The sequence below is a fragment of the Oncorhynchus kisutch genome, linkage group LG1 (genome assembly GCF_002021735.2).
Source record: "Oncorhynchus kisutch isolate 150728-3 linkage group LG1, Okis_V2, whole genome shotgun sequence".
Taxonomy (NCBI): Eukaryota; Metazoa; Chordata; class Actinopteri; order Salmoniformes; family Salmonidae; genus Oncorhynchus; species Oncorhynchus kisutch.
Genome location: NC_034174.2, coordinates 60,349,778 through 60,368,346, shown reverse-complemented (window position 1 = coordinate 60,368,346; position 18,569 = coordinate 60,349,778). Strand labels below are relative to the sequence as shown.

The 18,569-nt window shown below is 40.9% G+C and overlaps 2 protein-coding genes and 1 long non-coding RNA gene across 5 annotated transcripts in view; 1 reads left to right on the top strand and 2 right to left on the bottom strand.

Moving 5' to 3' along the window:
* LOC109878873 (cathepsin L1) overlaps window positions 1-7,754 on the bottom strand; it is a 39,730-nt gene extending 31,976 nt beyond the window's left edge. Inside the window, exon 1 of one of the 2 annotated variants that reach the window (XM_031828546.1) lies at window positions 7,679-7,754. In XM_031828546.1, coding sequence (XP_031684406.1) covers window positions 7,679-7,728 — 50 coding nt within the window. In that variant the 5' untranslated portion in view covers window positions 7,729-7,754. The remainder of the gene's footprint in view (window positions 1-7,678) is intronic. The other variant, XM_031828563.1, reaches the window with a different exon arrangement.
* LOC109889613 (uncharacterized) lies at window positions 1,015-3,422 on the bottom strand. The gene is made up of 3 exons (XR_004210578.1): window positions 3,335-3,422; window positions 2,497-2,654; window positions 1,015-1,125 (listed from the first exon to the last, which is right to left on the bottom strand). It is a non-coding gene; the product is annotated as an uncharacterized LOC109889613 (long non-coding RNA).
* A 10,212-nt stretch (window positions 7,755-17,966) lies between the features above and the next one.
* Window positions 17,967-18,569, top strand: part of LOC109890104 (phosphofurin acidic cluster sorting protein 2) — a 92,869-nt gene continuing 92,266 nt past the window's right edge. Inside the window, exon 1 of one of the 2 annotated variants that reach the window (XM_020482063.2) lies at window positions 17,967-18,365. In XM_020482063.2, the coding sequence (XP_020337652.1) occupies window positions 18,133-18,365 (233 nt within the window). In that variant the 5' untranslated portion in view covers window positions 17,967-18,132. The remainder of the gene's footprint in view (window positions 18,366-18,569) is intronic. The other variant, XM_020482058.2, reaches the window with a different exon arrangement.

The window sequence follows — 18,569 nt, the reverse complement described above, 5'->3', positions numbered from 1 at the left end:
ATGCACGCACACACATACTACCTGTGAAAGGAGTCTACCGGAGGATAAATTTGACTTTGACTTGAGAGAGTGAGAATACAGAGTGATATAATACATACCTTAAAAGCTCAGTGATGGGCCTGGAGAAATGTAACCATTCTCAAATTCATAGACAGAGCAATGGATGTAAGGACTGACCAACAACAACATCAAAATGATAATTTTTACCATGTTTAGATGCCATACAGTGTTTGTTACACTTACAGTACATTGTTTACAAACATTGGAGTAAAACAAAAATTTGGGTTACGACAGTTGAACTAGCTCATGAGGCATTTATAAGTTATATTCTTCAAGAATCAAGGGTTATGTATCATTAATTTATATGTCCAAAAATGGACAAAGCAACTAAGGGTTTTACAACACAACTTATGATACCCTAGCTGTGAATGTATTTTATTATAAATACATTTAATGTACTCTTAATCAAACAAAAATTGGAATAATGCATTGAGATCAATGTATGAATTACACAAACATATGAATTACACCCCAAAATTACACACATGTACCTCTAACCTATTTTTTCTAATTACTTATATGTTGCTTAATGGTTCACACCTGAAATTGTAGTAATACGTTTGCAGAAGATTCCATGTAATAACGTTAAACTACTACAATCTCAAAAGAGATAATCTATTACCTGTTTTTGGAGTACCCTTGATGGGAATGTAAATGTATAGTTGGGGCGGCATGTAGCCTAGTGGTTGGAGCATTAGGCCTGTAACTGAAAGGTTGCTGGATCAAATCCCTGAGCTGACAAGGTAAAAATCTGTCGTTTGGCCCCTGAACAAGGCAGTTAACCCACTGTTCCCTGCTGGCTGTCAATGTAAATAAGAATTTGTTCTTAACTGACTTGCCTGTTTAAAAAAAAAAATCGAAAAAAAAAAAATTCTAATCGTAGGTGACACCGAGCTCACCATCTTTGTAGAACTTGAAGGAGGGATGTGTGGCGTTCACAGACACAGCGATAGGGCCAACCTCATACAAAGTGTCTCGAAACACTTTTTCATCCAGAGAAGGAACTCTGTTGAAGCCCTTGCACCAGGCTTCCTTTGTTGCATTCTGGTATTCACAAGGGCCCACCTGAAAACAGTTTATTATGACAATCTCAAGCTTTACAGTGAGCTTTTCACTCATCTATTCTATGTTCTTTCCAAAATTCCCACTTTTTTACAGAAATATCAGTTGGAGGATTCCTGGTTTTATGGTTATTCCCTCTGTCACGGTCGTCATAAAGAGGAGACCAAGGCGCAGCGTGATAAGCGAACATAACTCTTTAATGAACAGAGAACACTGAACAGAACTAAACAAAACAAACGTGACGCTATATAACAAGAGTGCTGAAACAGGCAACAACACATAGACAATAACCCACCAAATACACAATGAATATGGCTACTTAAACATGGTCCCCAATCAGAGACAATGATAAACAGCTGCCTCTGATTGAGAACCAATCCAGGCAACCATAGACATATAAACACCTAGACGAGAAAACCCATAAACATACAAAACAAAATAGAAAATACAAAAACTACACAACTGGTTTCATGGTTAAAAAAACTACTGGTTTCATGGTTATTCCCTCTGTCACACCCTGACCTAACCAAATAATAAAGAAAACTAAGATAACTAAGGTCAGGGCATGACACCCTCCTGATTCCAAGAACCTTCCAACTGGGATTTCTGGAAAACCTGAGAATTTGGGGGAAAGTTACCAACATTTTTCAACCCTAATGGTAACATATTGTATTGTACCTCTGCAGTGTAAGGATATTTCCTCTCCGACATAATCCCATTATCGGAGACGTAACTAAAACACCTCATGGCCAAGCCACCGTCACAGCCATTATTGTGATAGTCTCCACTGCAGTCCACCAGGTTATGCTCACTCAGAGGCAACAGTGTGCCTGTCTGCTTGAACATCTGGCCCTCCAGGGCTCCGACTGCAGCAAATTCATAGCAAGATCCACAAGACCCCTAGATCAAATAAAATAGTTGTCATATCTACTTTTTTGCTTTGAAGTTATTGCCTAGAAGTAAATGCATAGCAAAGTCCACAACGCTCCTGGATAAAATAAAGTTTTATTTCCCCTATTGTGCTTTGAAGTTATCCCCTAGAAGTAAGGTGGCCAGGAAAAACTCCTGTCCCTACACATCATATCAGGCCACTACTTCAACAGTTTTCTCACCTTTCTAAATGCAGAGAAAGTGTCTTTTCATGTCATGTCTAATAAGTGGCACCTAGACTACCCACTCCTTTAATCCTTTCCATATCAGTGTCAATCTGTACAATACCAGAAAAATGAAGGGGAGAATTCTAACTTCCAGTTAAGCCAAATGCTTACTTAGTCATGCATGATGTCAATGGGAAACTAAAGGAAATTTAGACTTAAGTGGAAGTTAGGATTCACCCAAGTGAGAGAGATCAAATGAAAGAGGCTGCTCTTCAACCTGGTTCTTCACTGGAGTCACATATCCATATTGACGCCAGTCCCACGTCTCAGGAGCTGCTGAGAGACTGCAGTTCCACTTAGAGAGGGGGATCCCATCCAGGCTTTCTCCTCCTCTGCAGCATTAACAGTCAGCAAGGCATTGTACTCTTTATTTGTCTGGAACACAGAATTAACAAAAGAATATTAGAATTGGCCGGCAAAAAAGGAAATCTGCCTTTTTAGTCAGGACAACTTTCATTCTAGAAATTGATTAAATATATTTAAAATAAAAAAATAAATGATTTTTTATTTATTTTTATGTTAAAACAATGATTGTGTAGATATATCTGCATCTGTGGTCTGGACAAATGGGGGCAGGGAGTGTCATTCATTGCGTATCTACAATGCAGCATATACATTATTTCCGACAATATTACCTAGCCATATATGTTTTGTGAAATATTATGTCTTCAATGGGAGAAACAGGTAGGCCTACTATATACCACTGTAGTGATAACATTTCAAGTTGCGTTAAATCTTATAAACTCAGTTTTGGAAATACTGACTTTATGACAAAGTTATCCTACTTACACATTTTAATCAATTTTGGCAATAGAATATATGTTTCTGACTATTATTGATGCCACATAGGCCTTTTTCAACCAGAGAAGTTATTTATTTGGATCAGCTCCTCTTTAATATTAAGTTGTAAAATACTGAACTTCCCCTTTATCTGAGACATAATACAACCACCTGTAAAAGCTGCTCTCTTTCCTATTAATATTTCTTATATTTCTTAAATGCATGTTTCATGCTCATCCAATTGCTGGTCCAATTACAATTGTCGGTTGTCTTACCATGTCTCCAAACTTGTTCATTCCCAGAGTGAAGGTGTGCTTGTCCATTTCTGCCTCCAGGTTGTGTTTTTATTTTTTATTTTTATTTCACCTTTATTTAACCAGGTAGGCTAGTTGAGAACAAGTTCTCATTTGCAACTGCGACCTGGCCAAGATAAAGCATAGCAGTGTGAGCATACAACAAAGAGTTTGTTGACAGATGAGGCCTTGGTTTGTCTCCCAGATCATCCTTCTGAAGCCCTCATCCACCTGAGAAAGACAAGTCAAAGGCCCTTCAAGGTATTGATGCCACGAATAATCTCTATGGGGCAAATCTTAACACAAGGGTGATACACACACCCTAAACTTCCACTTAAGTCACATTTTCACCCAGCTAGCACACTTGGTTCCTTGGTAGTTGTGGGAACGTACATTTATGGTTTCTTGGTTCTGGGAATGAAGGCATGCATTTCCTGACTGGTAAAACTGAATGTTTTTTTAAGATTTTGAGAACAGAAGTGAACATTAGATAAAAGATAGCATAGTTTTGTTTGAAAACATCTATTTTTATATTCAAATGTTGGAACTGGGTTCTACAGTTTGAAGCTCTGCTGTCTCTGCTTCAGGTCCTAAGCTACAGACAGTTATATTTGGGTGTCATTTTAGGCAGGGGGGGAAAAAAGGGTATGATCATTGAGAGCTTATAGGAAATGTTCTGTTAAAGTAAGGAAATATCAAGACAATTATTGTCAATTATATGCATATTCTAGCATCTTGTCCTGACAAAATAGCCCGTTCACTTTGGGTACGTTATTTTGACCGGTAAAACTGAACATTTTTTTATTATTATGCTGAGAACAGAAGTGAACATTTAGCCTGTTCTGGGAATGTTAATTTATTGGTTGCAGAGAGGTTCTGAGAACATTTTACAATGGTTCCCTGAAAGTTTTCCTGGGAGGTTTTATTAACGTTCTGAGAATGGAAATTCTAGGTTATTTGAAGGTAATTTAATAACGTTTTGAGAACATTCTCAAACTGTTGTGAATGTTTTCAACAAAAAGTAAGTTATTTAATAATTTCCTTAAAACTTTGACTGAATGTTTGAATAACAATTTTAATAACACTAGCTTAGTTTGGGTTACCTGTTTTGAACTCCAAGCCAGTGGTATAAAGTACTCAAGTAAAATACTTTAAAGTACTACTTAAGTAGTTTTTTAGGGTATCTGCACTTTACTTTACTATTTTTGACAACTTTTACTTTTACTTCACTACATTCCTAAAGAAAATAATGTACTTTTTACTCATTACATTTTGAATGGCTATCAGGCCCGGAACATGTTTAAATTCATGCACTTATCAAGAGAACATCACTGGTCATCCCTATTGCCTCTGGTCTGGCGGACTCACTAAACACAAATGCTTAGTTTGTAAATTATGTCTGAGTGTTGGAGTGTGCCCCTGGCTATCCTAAATAAAATAAAAATTCAATTGTGTTCCTGGTTTGCTTAAGAATTAACATTCTTCTGTAGGAATTTCAGTACTTCAGCATAATGTTTCCTACAGGTTTCCTCATGGCTCTATTTAAAGTAATTTTCTCAAGTTGTTCCGAGAACGTTAAGAAACAACGTTCTTCTGTGGGAATTTCAGTGCTTCAGCATAATGTTTCCTACTGGTTTTCTCATGGTTCTATTAAAAGTAATGTTCTCAAATTGTTCAGAGAACATTAAGAAAAAACTTTGTTCTGTGGGAATTTCAGTACTTCAGCAAAACATTTTCTGCAGATTTCCTCATGTTCTCAGAACATTAAGAAAATGTTCCATAAACACCACAAGACAACTGTAGTAATGTTCAAAGACCTTTCTAAGAATGTTATTTAAAAACATATACATTCCTTTCTCAGTGTCAACAAAACTCTCTTTATCCTCTATCTTGTTAAGTGTGTTCGGTGTGTTGGCCGGGGCTACTAATTGGCCACACCTGAATACAGTCTGTTTGAACAGACTAAAATGAACAGCTTTGTATGAACTAAAAAGACATGGCTTTCTTGCTCCATCCTGGTGGCGCAGTGGACTAATTCCATGGTTAGAGACTCGAAATCATAGGTTTGAATCACACTGATGCCGAGCCTCAATAAATAATTAATGTGTTTGCACAATTAATGCCTAAGCAAATTCATGTCCGTGTGTCCTCTCTGTGCATGGAGCAATGGTGGAAAAAGTACCTAAATTTCATACTTGAGTAAAAGTAAAGATACCTTAAAACTTCTTAGGGCTGCAATCTCGTTAACGGGATGATGTGACAACAGCCATTCAAAACAACAGAAATCTTATAATTAAAATTCCTCAAACATACATGTATCTTATACCGTTTTAAAGGTAATCTTGTTGTTAATCCCACCACAGTGTCCAATTTCAAATAGGCTTTACAGAGAAAGCACCACAAACAATTATGTTAGGTCACCACCAAGCCACAAAAAAACACAGCCATTTTCCAGCCAAAGAGAGGAGTCACAAAAAGCACAAATAAAATTAATCACTAACATTTGATGATCTTCATCAGATGATACTCATAGGACTTCATATTACACAATACATGTATGTTTTGTTTGATAAACTTCATATTTATATAAAAAATATCTGAGTTTACATTGGCGCATTACGTTCGCTAGTTCCAAAAACATCCAGTGATTCAACAGAAATACATGGAAATACATGGAATTATAGATGCACCTCTTCTTAATGCAGCCGCTATGTCAGATTTTAAAAAAACTTTACGGTAAAAGCAAACCATGCAATAATCTGAGACGGCGCTTAGGAAATAAATAACATTTTCCACCATGTTGGAGTCAAAAGAAACCAGAAATCACATTATAAATATTCCCTTACCTTTGATGATCTTCATCAGAATGCACTCCCAGGAATCCTAGTTCCACAATAAATAATTGATTTGTTCGATAATGTCCGTTATTTATGTCCAAGTAGCTCCTTTTGTTAGGGCGTTAGGTACACATATCCAAACGCTCGTGCAGGTCCAGCATAAGTTTGGACATAAACTTCAAAAAGTTATATTACAGGTTGAAGAAACCTTTCAAACTAAGTATAGAATCAATCTTTAGGGTGTTGTTATCATAAATCTTCAATTAAGTTCCAACCGGAGAATTCCTTGTCTCGAGGAAGCCATGGAAGGCAGGTCGATATCATGTGAAATACGCGTGACCAGGAAATGGTTCTCTGTCAGTAACCTGACTCATTCAGCTCTTATTCAGCCCCACAACACAGTAGAAGCCTCATTCAAATAAAGACGGTTGACATCTAGTGGAAGCCCTAGGAAATGCAACTTCATCCATATCCCATTGTGAGTTCAATAGGGCCTGGGTTGAAAATCGACCAACCTCAGATTTTTCACTTCCTGTTTGGATTTCTTCTCAGGTGTTTGCCTGCCTTATGAGTTCTGTTATACTCACAGACATCATTCAAACCGTTTTAGAAACTTCAGAGTGTTTTATATCCAATACTAATAATAATATACATATATTAGCAACTAGGACTGAGGAGCAGGCCATTTACTCTGGGCACCTCTGGGCACCAAGCTACTCAATACTGCCCCTGCAGCCATAAGACGTTAATAGAAAATTACTCAAGTGAAAGTCACCCAGTAAAATACTACTTGAGTAAAAGTCTAAAAGTATTTGGTTTTAAATATACTTAAGTATCAAAAGTACAGTATAAATCATTTCAAATTGCCTATATTAACCTTCTCTAAACTATTTGAGAACTTTCCCAATGTCAAACCAGTTGGAAAACATTCCTAGCATTCAATTAAATGTAACCATGTTTGAGCTTTTAGGAAACTTTCTGTCAAGGTAATGAAATTCCAAGAAAATAAAGTTAACTTGTCAAGTTCTTTAAATGTGCCGTGAATGTTTCAAAGCCAAGCAACTATCCTGCACCATTCCCAGAACATTGTGGAAAGGTTGTATGTAAAATAACCATAGGACAACCACACTTTCACTAAGCTCTAAGAAACATATGGTTCTCAGAACATTATGTGCTACCAAATTCACATAGAACTGTGTGTTATAGATCTGCAGCTGTTTTTTCGTTGTCTCTGATTGGGGACCATATTTAGGTAGCCATATTCCTTGGATAGTTTGTGGGTTGTTATTCTATGTTTAGGTGCCTGTTCTGCACTAGCCATATTTCTTCACTAGCCATATTGCTTCATATTGTTCAGTGTTCGTTCTTCTATTAAATAAGTATGTTCGCTTACCAAGCTGTGCCTTGGTCTACTCTTTATGACGACCGTGACACAATTGTAAATGCGAAAAGTTGCCTGAGTAAAAAAAAAAAAAACTCTAATAAATACCTTGTGAAGTTAGCAGAATAATGTAGCGCTGCAAAACGACATAAAGTCATTGCCTGGGTTTGAATGGTCCTGCCTCGATGTGAGGGGAAAATGAAAGCAATGTAATGGTTTATATTTTTTAGGCTTCCTCTTTGCTGTATCAAGCCTTCTGATAATTCTGATGTGGGTGGTGTTATATAAGGATCATAGTAAACCTAGATCCTGTTTTTAAACATATGTTATGAAAGAACAAGTTCCTCTTCATGAGAGTTAGTTTCCATCATCTCTATAAAGGTTTTTCTGGTCCAGTTTGTAATATTTTCCATAGAATATGTGTTATAATGATATAGGCATGTGCTTTAATTATGGGAATATATATTATGGCGGTACAGTGGGGCCCAAAATTATTGGCACCCTTGATAAAGACAAGCAAAAATTACTGTAGAAAATAAATAATTCTAATACTCAGCTATATTGTATACAACACTTTTTTTTTTACACATTATTTTATACTAATACAATTGCTCAGAGAAAGAGATTTTAACAATTGATATTTAAAAAAATCTAAATAAGAAAGGGGTAAACATGATTGACACCCCTGTTTTCGATACCTTTCAATACCTCAACTTGCTAGGATAACAGCACTGAGCCTCTTTCCAACACACTGGGAGGGATCTTAGACCATTTCTCCATACATAATCCTTCCAGATCCTTGGTATCCTTCGTATGTGCTGATGGACAGCTCTCTTCAATTAAAACCACAGGTTTTCAATGGGTTTCAAGTCCATAGACTTTTGTGGCTAATTAATCATTTCTTTGTGGATTTTGATGTGTGCTTGGGGTTATTGTCTTGCTGGAAGATACACTTGCATAACATCAAAGATCCACCGCTATATTTTACAGTAGGTATGGGGTTATTATCTGCTTAGGCATTCTCATTTCAATGCCAAACCCACCACTGGAGTGAGTTTAAAAAAAATTTTACCTTTATTTAACTAGGCAAGTCAGTTAAGAACAAATTCTTATTTTCAATGAAGGCCTAGGAACAGTGGGCTAACTGCCTATTCAGAGGCAGAACGACAGATTTGTACCTTGTCAGCTCGGGGGTTTGAACTTGCAACCTTCCGGTTGTAGGAAAGAACTATATTTTCATATCATCCAACAAATGTAAACACCTGGAGTTTCCTAAATGGCATTGGCACTTGGATTGGAACCGGTGCTTTGGACAGATGACATGAAAATAGAGCTCTCTGGCCACCCACACCAATGATAGGTTTGGCATCGAAATGAGAATGCATAAGCAGAAAATAACCCCATACCTACAGTGGTGGGTCATTGATGTTATGGGGCTATTTTGCTGCCACTGGTCCCTTACAACTCATAAAACATTTTAGAAAAAGGTTCTGTGTCGTTATACAGGTTAGGTAATGAAAGGTGTCGATTGTCGTATGGAGTAGACCAAAGCACAGCGTGGTTAGAATACATTCTTCTTTATTTAATGAAGAACACGAAGAACACTTAAACAAAAACAACAAAACGAATAAGACGAATGTGACCGCTATATAAACAATGTGCTAACGTGCAACATAACATAGACAATAACCCACGAAATACCTAAAGAAGATGGCTGCCTAAATATGGTTCAAAATCAGAGACAACGATAAACACCTGCCTCTAATAGAGAATCAATCTAGGCAACCATAGACCAACATAATCACCTAGATGAAATCAACCCCATAAATCTACAAACACCCTAGAATGAGCCAAAAACACACATATCACCAATGTCACACCCTGACCTAAAAAAAATAATAAAGAAAACAAAGAATACTAAGGTCAGGGCGTGACAGTACCCCCCCACAAAGGTGCGGACTCCGGCTGCAGAAACCTAATCTAAAATAGAGGGTCCGGGTGGGCCTCTTTCACGGCGGCGGCTCGGGTGCTGGACGTGGACCCCACTCCACCATAGTCTTAGTCCGCTTTTGTGGCCTCCTAGGAACGGCGATCCTCACTGCCAACCTAGGACTGGCAACCCTACTAAAGGACCCCACTGGACTGAGGGGCAGCTCCAGACTGAGGGGCACCTCCGGACCGAGGGGCAGCTCCGGACCGAGGGGCAGCTCCGGACTGAGGGGCAGCTCAGGACTGAAGGGTAGCTCAGGACTGAGAAGTAGCTCAGGACTGAGGGGTAGCTCCGGACTGAGGGGTAGCTCCAGACTGAAGGGTAGCTCCGGACTGAGGGGCAGCTCGGACTGAGGGGCAGCTCCGGACTGAGGGACAGCTCCGGACTGACTGACGGCTCAGGCAGCTCCTGGCTGGCTGACTGCTCTGGCAGCTCCTGGTTGGCTGACGGCTCTGGCAGCTCCTGGCTGGCTGACGACTCTGGCAGCTCCTGGCTCGCTGACGGCTCTGGCAGCTCCTGGCTGACTGACGGCTCAGGACAGACTGGCGGCTCTGACGGCTCAGGACAGACGGGTGACTCTAGCGGCTCAGGACAGACGGGAGACTCTAGCGGCTCAGGACAGACGGGAGACTCTAGCGGCTCAGGACAGACGGGAGACTCTAGCTGCTCAGGACAGACGGGAGACAGACGGGAGACTCTAGCGGCTCAAGACAGACGAGGTGCACTGTAGTAGCACTGGTGGTACTGGGCCGAGGACACGCACCTCAGGGCGAGTGCGGGGTGGAGAAACAGGGAGAACTGGGCTCTGGCGACGCACAGGAAGCCCGGTACTGGGGGCTGCCACCGGATGGCTGGTGCGTGGAGATGGCACCAGATAGACCGGACCGAGAAGGCACACTGGACACTCGTGTGCCCACCCCCAAGAAATGTTTAGGGCTGCCACTCGGGCTTCCAGCCGCGCCGCCGTGCTGCCTCCTCATACTGACGCCTCTCTGCTTTCGCTGCCTCCAACTCTGCTTTGGGATGGCGATATTCCCCTGGCTGTGCCCAGGGTCCTTTGCCGTCCAGAATCTCCTCCCAAGTCCAGAAGTCCTTTGATTGCTGCTGCTGTCCGTTACCACGCTGCTTGGTCCATTGTTGGTGGGTTATTCTGTCACAATTGTTGTATGGAGTAGACCAAAGAGTTGGGAGCAATCATCCAATGAAGAAGAAGAAAACTGAATAATTTAATTAATTTAATTAAATTTAGTGCCTCATTGGCACTACCCATTCTGTCACAGACACTATAATGGCACAGCTACAAAGATGAGTGCTCTATCTATCTCTCTGTCCTGTTGTTCACATGCGTATCTGCCCTCACATTGGCTAGAATAGTCCCACCTAATCTCGCCTCCTCCCGCCTGCATTCCATCTTTGAGATCATGTATTTCCATTGTTAGAGCGGTCAATCGACTATCTTGTTAAGAAAATAGACTATCTTTGGTACAGCACCGTTTCCATTCAATTGAACGTTCGAGAGAGTAAAAACGCAGTGAACGCAGCCCTGGGCTCACTCACTCAGAGGAAGAGATAATCAATGTTTTGTCTGGATAGGCCAGAAAATGTAATGCCACCTAAAGGGTGATGGCAGTTTTGTCTCTCATTCAATTAGTGATGGAGAACGGTCTGATGCTGGTGCACCTGTCTACCCAGTATATTTGGTTTAGAAATATGATTTCATTTGAGAACTGCACTAACACTTCAAGTAAAGCCAACAGGTTTAATGCTTTATTAATTGACAGCAAAATGTGTGAGCCCTTGTAATTGCAATGTCTTATCACAAGGCTTATAATATGTCTCTCTGTGTAGCACATGTTCAACTGACTCAATATGCCTGTTATTTTAGTCAGAATTGTTATAAGAGGATAATAAGACATTCTGAGGGGTCATATGCATGCCTATGACAAGTCTTACAGTGCATTATAACTACACTAGCATGCTTTACTGTAAATGTCAGATACGAGCAGAGGAGAAGATATGCATGTAAGTTCCTATACAAGCTATAATCAATGACGAGACAGCCTATAGGGATTAGGTCAGAGACCTGGCCGTGTGGTGCAAGGACAATAACCTCTCCCTCAACGTGATCAAGACAAAGGAGATGATTGTGGACTACAGGAAAAGGAGGACCGAGCACGCCCCCATTCTCATCGACGGGGCTGTAGTGGAGCAGGTTGAGAGTTTCAAGTCCCTTGATGTCCACATCAAGCACACCAAGACAGTCGTGAAGAGGGCACGACAAAACCTATTCCCCCTCAGGAGATTTGGCATGGGTCCTCAGATCCTCAAAAGGTTCTACAGCTGCACCATCAAGAGCTTGCTGGTTGCATCACTGTCTGATATGGTACCTGCACGGCATCCGAAAGCAAAGCACTACAAAGGGTAGTGGGTACGGCCCAGTACATCACTGGGGCCAAGCTTCTTGCCATCCAGGACCTCTATAACGGCGGTGTCAGAGGAAGGCCCTAAAAATTGTCAAAGACTCCAGCCACCCTAGACATAGACTGTTCTCTCTGCTACCGCACAGCAAGCGGTACTGGAGCACCAAGTCTAGGTCCAAGAGGCTTCTAAACAGCTTCTACCCCCAAGTCATAAGACTCCTGAACAGCTAATCAAATGGTTACCCAGACCCCTCTTTTACGCTGCTGCTACTTTATGTTTATTATCTATGCATAGTCACTTTAATAACTCTACCTACATGTACATATTATTTAAATTACCTTGACTAACCGGTGCCCCCGCACATTGACTCTGTACCAGTACTCCCTGTATATAGCGTCGCCATTGTTATATTACTGCTGCACACTGCCCTAACCCATCTGGACAAGAGGAATACCTATGTGAGAATGCTGTTCATCGACTACAGCTCGGCATTTAACACCATAGTGCCCTCCAAGCTCGTCATCAAGCTCGAGACCCTGGGTCTCGACCCCGCCCTGTGCAACTGGGTACTGGACTTCCTGACGGGCCGCCCCCAGGTGGTGAGGGTAGGCAACAACATCTCCACCCCGCTGATCCTCAACACTGGGGCCCCACAAGGGTGCGTTCTGAGCCCTCTCCTGTACTCCCTGTTCACCCACGACTGCGTGGCCACGCACGCCTCCAACTCAATCATCAAGTTTGCGGACGACACAACAGTGGTAGGCTTGATTACCAACAACGACGAGACGGCCTACAGGGAGGAGGTGAGGGCCCTCGGAGTGTGGTGTCAGGAAAATAACCTCACACTCAACGTCAACAAAACTAAGGAGATGATTGTGGACTTCAGGAAACAGCAGAGGGAACACCCTCCTATCCACATCGATGGGAAAGTAGTGGAGAGGGTAGCAAGTTTTAAGTTCCTCGGCATACACATCACAGACAAACTGAATTGGTCCACCCACACAGACAGCATCGTGAGGTTGAAGAGCCTCCTGAGGCTCTTCAACCTCAGGAGGCTGAAGAAATTCGGCTTGTCACCAAAAGCACTCACAAACTTCTACAGATGCACAATCGAGAGCATCCTGTCGGGCTGTATCACCGCCTGGTACGGCAACTGCTCCGCCCACAACCGTAAGGCTCTCCAGAGGGTAGTGAGGTCTGCACAACGCATCACCGGAGGCAAACTACCTGCCCTCCAGGACACCTACACCACTCGATGTCACAGGAAGGCCATAAAGATCATCAAGTACAACAACCACCCGAGCCACTGCCTGTTCACCCCGCTATCATCCAGAAGGCGAGGTCAGTACAGGTGCATCAAAGCTGGGACCGAGAGACTGAAAAACAGCTTCTATCTCAAGGCCATCAGACTGTTACAGACTGTTAAACAGCCACCACTAACATTGAGTGGCTGCTGCCAACACACTGACTCAACTCCAGCCACTTTAATAATGGGAATTGATGGGAAATGATGTAAAATATATCACTAGCCACTTTAAACAATGCTACCTAATATAATGTTTACATACCCTACATTATTCATCTCATATGTATACGTATATACTGCACTCTATATCATCTACTGCATCCTTATGTAATACATGTATCACTAGCCACTTTAACTATGCCACTTTGTTTACATACTCATCTCATATGTATATACTGCACTCAATACCATCTACTGTATCTTGCCTATGCCGCTCTGTCCCATCACTCATTCATATATCTTTATGTACATATTCTTTATCCCCTTACACTTGTGTCTATAAGGTAGTAGTTTTGGAATTGTTAGCTAGATTACTTGTTGGTTATTACTGCATTGTCGGAACTAGAAGCACAAGCATTTCGCTACACTTGCACTAACATCTGCTAACCATGTGTGTATGTGACAAATAAAATTGGATTTGATTTGATTTGCTCTTTAATGGTTTGTTACTTCTATTTCTTGTTTTCTTAGGTATTTTTCTTAAAACTTCATTGTTGGTTAATGGCTTGTATGTAAGCATTTCACTGTTGTATTCAGCGCATGTGACAAATACAATTCTATTTTATTTGAATTGATCATCACATGTAAAAACATTAGTAGGAGCAGTCAATGTATCTTTGATTGCCACTGGAGGGCACTACATCACACTAAACAAGGTGTGGGTGCTCCTTATGGGTAAATTGGGACCAAGTCAAGCCCTGCTGTTCATTAGTCATCAGCACCAATACTGACAGAAATTACAGTTGGGGATCAGAACTGGGTCAAATAGGCCTACATGTAAAGTAATTTAGTTTTCCCAGTACAATGGATCCAATGGAAAAGTCCCAAAAGTGCAAATACCAATCTAAATGAAGCACACACACACAATAAACTATGTAATAAACTATGTAATAAACAGATTACAAGCAGACCTTCAAATGAAGTGTAACAGAAGCATATTTTTTCCAACTGTTAATGGAATGTGCAAGTGACACAGCTGATTTTTTTATATATCTAAAAAAATTACATTTTTAGAGGAGTAGGATTTTATATTAAGGAATACATAATTGGTTGTTGCAGCTATTTTTCTTGTGAATGAATGATCCCTGACTGAGAGACTGGGACCGAGAGACTGAAAAACAGCTTCTATCTCAAGGCCATCAGACTGATAAACAGCCATCACTAGCACATCAATGGCGGCTGCCTATAGACATAGATTAGGAATCACTGGCCACTTTTAGAAATGGATCACTAGCCACTTGAACAATCTTCCGTATCTAGCATAACTCATCTCATATGTATAAACTGCACCACACTATTCTACGGTAACTTAGTCACTTTTAAATTGTGTTTACATATTGCATCACCCATTTCATATGTATATACTGTATTGTATTCTATACCACACCACTGACTGTTAAACAGCCATCTCCAGCACATCAGAGGCTGCTGCCGATAGACATAGATTAGGAATCACTGGCCACAAGGAAATTAAACACTAGCCACTTTATTAATGTCTCCATATCTTGCATTACTCATCTCATATGTGTAAACTGTACTCTATACTATTATACGGTATCAAGTGTCACTTTAATTGTTTGTAAATATTGCATCACCCATCTCATATGTGTATACTGTACTTTATACTCTGCCACTGTATATCAGTCCAATGCCGCTCTGACATACACTACTGTTCAAAAGTTTGGGGCCACTTAGAAATGTCCTTGTTTTTTAAAGTGAAGCTGCCAGTTGAGGACTTGTGGCGTCTGTTTCTCAAACTAGACACTCTAATGTACTTGTCCTCTTGCTCAGTTGTGCACCGGGGCCTCCCATTTCTCTTTCTATTCTGGTTAGAGACAGTTTAAGATGTTCTGTGAAGGGAGTAGTACACAGCGTTGTACGAGATCTTCAGTTTGTTTGCAATTTCTCGCATGGAATAACCTTCATTTCTCAGAACAAGAATAGATTAACAAGTTTCAGAAGAAAGTTCTTTGTTTCTGGCCATTTCCAGCCTGTAATCAAACCCACAAATGCTGATGCTCCAGATACTCAACTAGTCTAAAGAAGGCCAGTTATATTGCTTCTTTAATAAGCACAACAGTTTTCAGCTGTGCTAACATAATTGCAAAAGGGTTTTCTAATGTTCAATTAGCCTTTTAAAATGATAAACTTGGATTAGCTAATACAACGTGCCATTGAAACACAGGAGTGATGGTTGCTGATAATGGGCCTCTGTACGCCTATGTAGATATTCCATTTAAAAAATAATCAGTTTTCAGCTACAATAGTCATTTACAACATTAACAGTGTTTACACTATATTTCTGATCAATTGTGTGTTACCTTAATTGACAAAAAAACGTGCTTTTCTTTCAAAAACAAGGAAATTTCGAAGTGACTTCAAACTTTTGAACGGTAGTGTATATGTATATTCTTAATCCCTTCCTTACTTACAGTGCCTTGCGAAAGTATTCGGCCCCCTTGAACTTTGCGACCTTTTGCCGTATTTCAGGCTTCAAACATAAAGATATAAAACTGTATTTTTTTGTGAAGAATCAACAACAAGTGGGACACAATCATGAAGTGGAACGACATTTATTGGATATTTCAAACTTTTTTAACAAATAAAAAACTGAAAAATTGGGCGTGCAAAATTATTCAGCCCCTTTACTTTCAGTGCAGCAAACTCTCTCCAGAAGTTCAGTAAGGATCTCTGAATGATCCAATGTTGACCTAAATGACTAATGATGATAAATACAATCCACCTGTGTGTAATCAAGTCTCCGTATAAATGCACCTGCACTGTGATAGTCTCAGAGGTCCGTTAAAAGCGCAGAGAGCATCATGAAGAACAAGGAACACACCAGGCAGGTCCGAGATACTGTTGTGAAGAAGTTTAAAGCCGGATTTGGATAGAAAAAGATTCCCCAAGCTTTAAACATCCCAAGGAGCACTGTGCAAGCGATAATATTGAAATGGAAGGAGTATCAGACCACTGCAAATCTACCAAGACCTGGCCGTCCCTCTAAACTTTCAGCTCATACAAGGAGAAGACTGATCAGAGATGCAGCCAAGAGGCCCATGATCACTCTGGATGAACTGCAGAGATCTACAGCTGAGGTGGGAGACTCTGTCCATAGGACAACAATCAGTCGTATATTGCACAAATCTGGCCTTTATGGAAGAGTGGCAAGAAGAAAGCCCTTTCTTAAAGATATCCATAAAAAGTGTTGTTTAAAAGTTTGCCACAAGCCACCTGGGAGACACACCAAACATGTGGAAGAAGGTGCTCTGGTCAGATGAAACCAAAATTGAACTTTTTGGCAACAATGCAAAACATTATGTTTGGCGTAAAAGCAACACAGCTCATCACCCTGAACACACCATCCCCACTGTCAAACATGGTGGTGGCAGCATCATGGTTTGGGCCTGCTTTTCTTCAGCAGGGACAGGGAAGATGGTTAAAATTGATGGGAAGATGGATGGAGCCTTATACAGGACCATTCTGGAAGAAAACCTGATGGAGTCTGCAAAAGACCTGAGACTGGGACGGAGATTTGTCTTCCAACAAGACAATGATCCAAAACATAAAGCAAAATCTACAATGGAATGGTTCAAAAATGGCCAAGTCAAAGTCCAGACCTGAATCCAATCGAGAATCTGTGGAAAGAACTGAAAACTGCTGTTCACAAATGCTCTCCATCCAACCTCACTGAGCTCGAGCTGTTTTGCAAGGAGGAAGGGGAAAAATGTCAGTCTCTCTATGTGCAAAACTGATAGAGACATACCCCAAGCGACTTACAGCTGTAATCGCAGCAAAAGGTGGCGCTACAAAGTATTAACTTAAGGGGGCTGAATAATTTTGCACGCCCAATTTTTCCGTTTTTGATTTGTTAAAAAAGTTTGAAATATCCAATAAATGTCGTACCACTTCATGATTGTGTTCCACTTGTTGTTGATTCTTCACAAAAAATACAGTTTTATATCTTTATGTTTGAAGCCTGAAATGTGGCAAAAGGTCGCAAAGTTCAAGGGGGCCGAATACTTTTGCAAGGCACTGTAGATGTGTGTGTTTTGTGGGTATATGTTGTGAAACTGTTAGATATTACTTGTTAGATATTACTGCATTGTCTGGAGCTAGAAGGACAAGCATTTCGCTACATCTGCTAAACACGTGTATGTGACCAACAACATTTGATTGGATTTGATATATTGTATCATTAGCCTATATAATATATAACGTTTCTTACTATGGTCATAAAATGTCCAATCAATAATTATGCATAGACTAATAATTGTCTACTAGCTACAATCACATTGAGGTTAATTCAATTGAAATAATATTTTGATAATCCAACAATATTCAGCTCTGATTTTTTATTTACAACCAACCAATGATCCGCGCCTTTGAAAAATCAAATGGTCTGCGGGCGCCCCTAGCGTCCAATAGTAGAACCTTGCCTCGTTTTTGTGTGTGCGTGCTGAACAACGCCCCGCCCAGATTTGTATTCCAATGCCTCGGTTTCAGCACTCTCGATTTGCTAGCCTTGAGCTGCCTGCTACATTGACAACTTTCTGTGATATTGCGGAGAGTGGCTACGCGAGCAAGCATCACAGCCTATAGCCTGCTGCTACCCGGGGAGAGGCGATGATGGCGGCGGCCGTAGAGAGAGGAGGAGTGCGGGCCGCTTTCCTGAATCCAGGCAGCGGCGGCGGGATCGGTGGACCATCCCCGGCACCTATTGCTACTGCTCCTGGAGCCGCGGTTGGAGCAGGAGGCATGGGTTCGAATTCGGGTGGGTCAGATGGTCCCATACCCGTGCCTATGAACCTTTTTGCAACGTGGGAAATAGACCGTTCTTCTCCGAGTTGTGTTCCAAGGTAGGCTAAGCTACTTACATTGCCCAGCACACATGTAATCCTTTTTCTTTGTGAGTGGGCGTCTGTAGTAGTGTTTCCAATTCGGAGTGGTTGTTACATTGTTGTTACAGGATAGCTAGGCTACATTTTTAGGACTGTTCCATGGCAACAACCTCACACATCCATAACTGAATGACATTTGGTTGAGTTTGTTGTTGGTGTAGG